Source organism: Molothrus aeneus, unplaced genomic scaffold, assembly GCF_037042795.1.
Source record: "Molothrus aeneus isolate 106 unplaced genomic scaffold, BPBGC_Maene_1.0 scaffold_19a, whole genome shotgun sequence".
NCBI lineage: Eukaryota > Metazoa > Chordata > Aves > Passeriformes > Icteridae > Molothrus > Molothrus aeneus.
The window spans coordinates 732,253-733,550 of NW_027098863.1; the positions used below are offsets into that span (position 1 = coordinate 732,253).

Here is a 1,298-nt window from a genome sequence, read left to right on the forward strand (position 1 = left end):
CACCAAGTGCTGCTGCTGCTGCTGGGCACAGCTGCTGGGCCAGCACTGATCTCCCCCCAGCCCTGCACACAGACATTGCTGCTGCAGCTCCAGAGAAGGCAACAAAAGGGCATCTCTGCAGAAAACTCTGCTGGGAGATCCTTTAGTTCCTCTAAAGCCATTGAGAGCACAGCCCCTCATTGACACATTCTGTGGCCACAGGGAAGGAGGAGAGAAACAAAATTAGAAATGGCACAAAGATTGACATTTCTTTGTTGACAATATGAAAATACTAAAACAAAGGAAAAGAACCTCCAAAATTAAATCAACAAGACTGATCAAAGATGACTTTTATTACAAGTGATTTGCAGAAATTGGCCAACAGTTTAATGCTTCTGAAAGCATCTAGTCGTCAGTCTCCTCACTTCAGCCTTGAGCTCCTGGTTCCTCAGGCTGTAGATGAGGGGGTTCAGGGCTGGAGGCACCACCGAGTACAGAACTGACACCACCAGATCCAGGGATGGGGAGGACAGGGAGGGAGGCTTCAGATAGTAAAATATACCAGTGCTGAGGAACAGAGAGACCACGGCCAGGTGAGGGAGGCAGGTGGAAAAGGCTTTGTGCCGTCCCTGCTCAGAGGGGATCCTCAGCACAGCCCAGATGATCTGCACATAGGAGAAAACAATGAACACAAAACAGCCACAATATAAACAGACAGTAACAGCAAGAAGCCCAAGTTCCCTGAGATAGGATTTGGCACGGGAGAGCTTGAGGATCTGGGGCACTTCACAGAAGAACTGGCCCAGGGCATTACCATGGCACAGGGGCAGGGAAAATGTATTGGCTGTGTGCATGAGAGCAGTGAGAAAGGCACTGGCCCAGGCAGCTGCTGCCATGTGGGCACAAGCTCTGCTGCCCAGGAGAGTCCCGTAGTGCAGGGGTTTGCAGATGGACACGTAGCGGTCGTAGCACATGATGGTCAGGAGATAAAACTCTGATCCAAGGAAGAAGAAAATCAGAAAGACTTGGGCAGCACATGCAGTGTAGGAGATGTCCCTGGTGTCCCAGAGAGAATTGTGCATGGCTTTGGGGACAGTGGTGCAGATGGAGCCCAGGTCAGCGAGGGCCAGGTTGAGCAAGAAGAAGAACATGGGCGTGTGCAGGTGGTGGCCGCAGGCTACGGCGCTGATGATGAGGCCGTTGCCCAGGAGGGCAGCCAGGGAGATGCCTAGCAAGAGGCAGAAGTGCAGGAGCTGCAGCTGCCGCGTGTCTGCCATTGCCAGCAGGAGGAAGTGCCTGATGGAGCTGCTGTTGGACAT

At 52.6% G+C, this 1,298-nt stretch overlaps 1 protein-coding gene across 1 annotated transcript; it reads right to left on the reverse strand.

Annotated features, from left to right (window-relative positions):
- Positions 1-365: 365 nt before the first annotated feature.
- Positions 366-1,298, reverse strand: LOC136569705 (olfactory receptor 14J1-like). The gene has a single exon (XM_066570066.1). It carries the CDS (start codon positions 1,296-1,298, stop codon positions 366-368), a length of 933 nt encoding a protein of 310 aa, XP_066426163.1.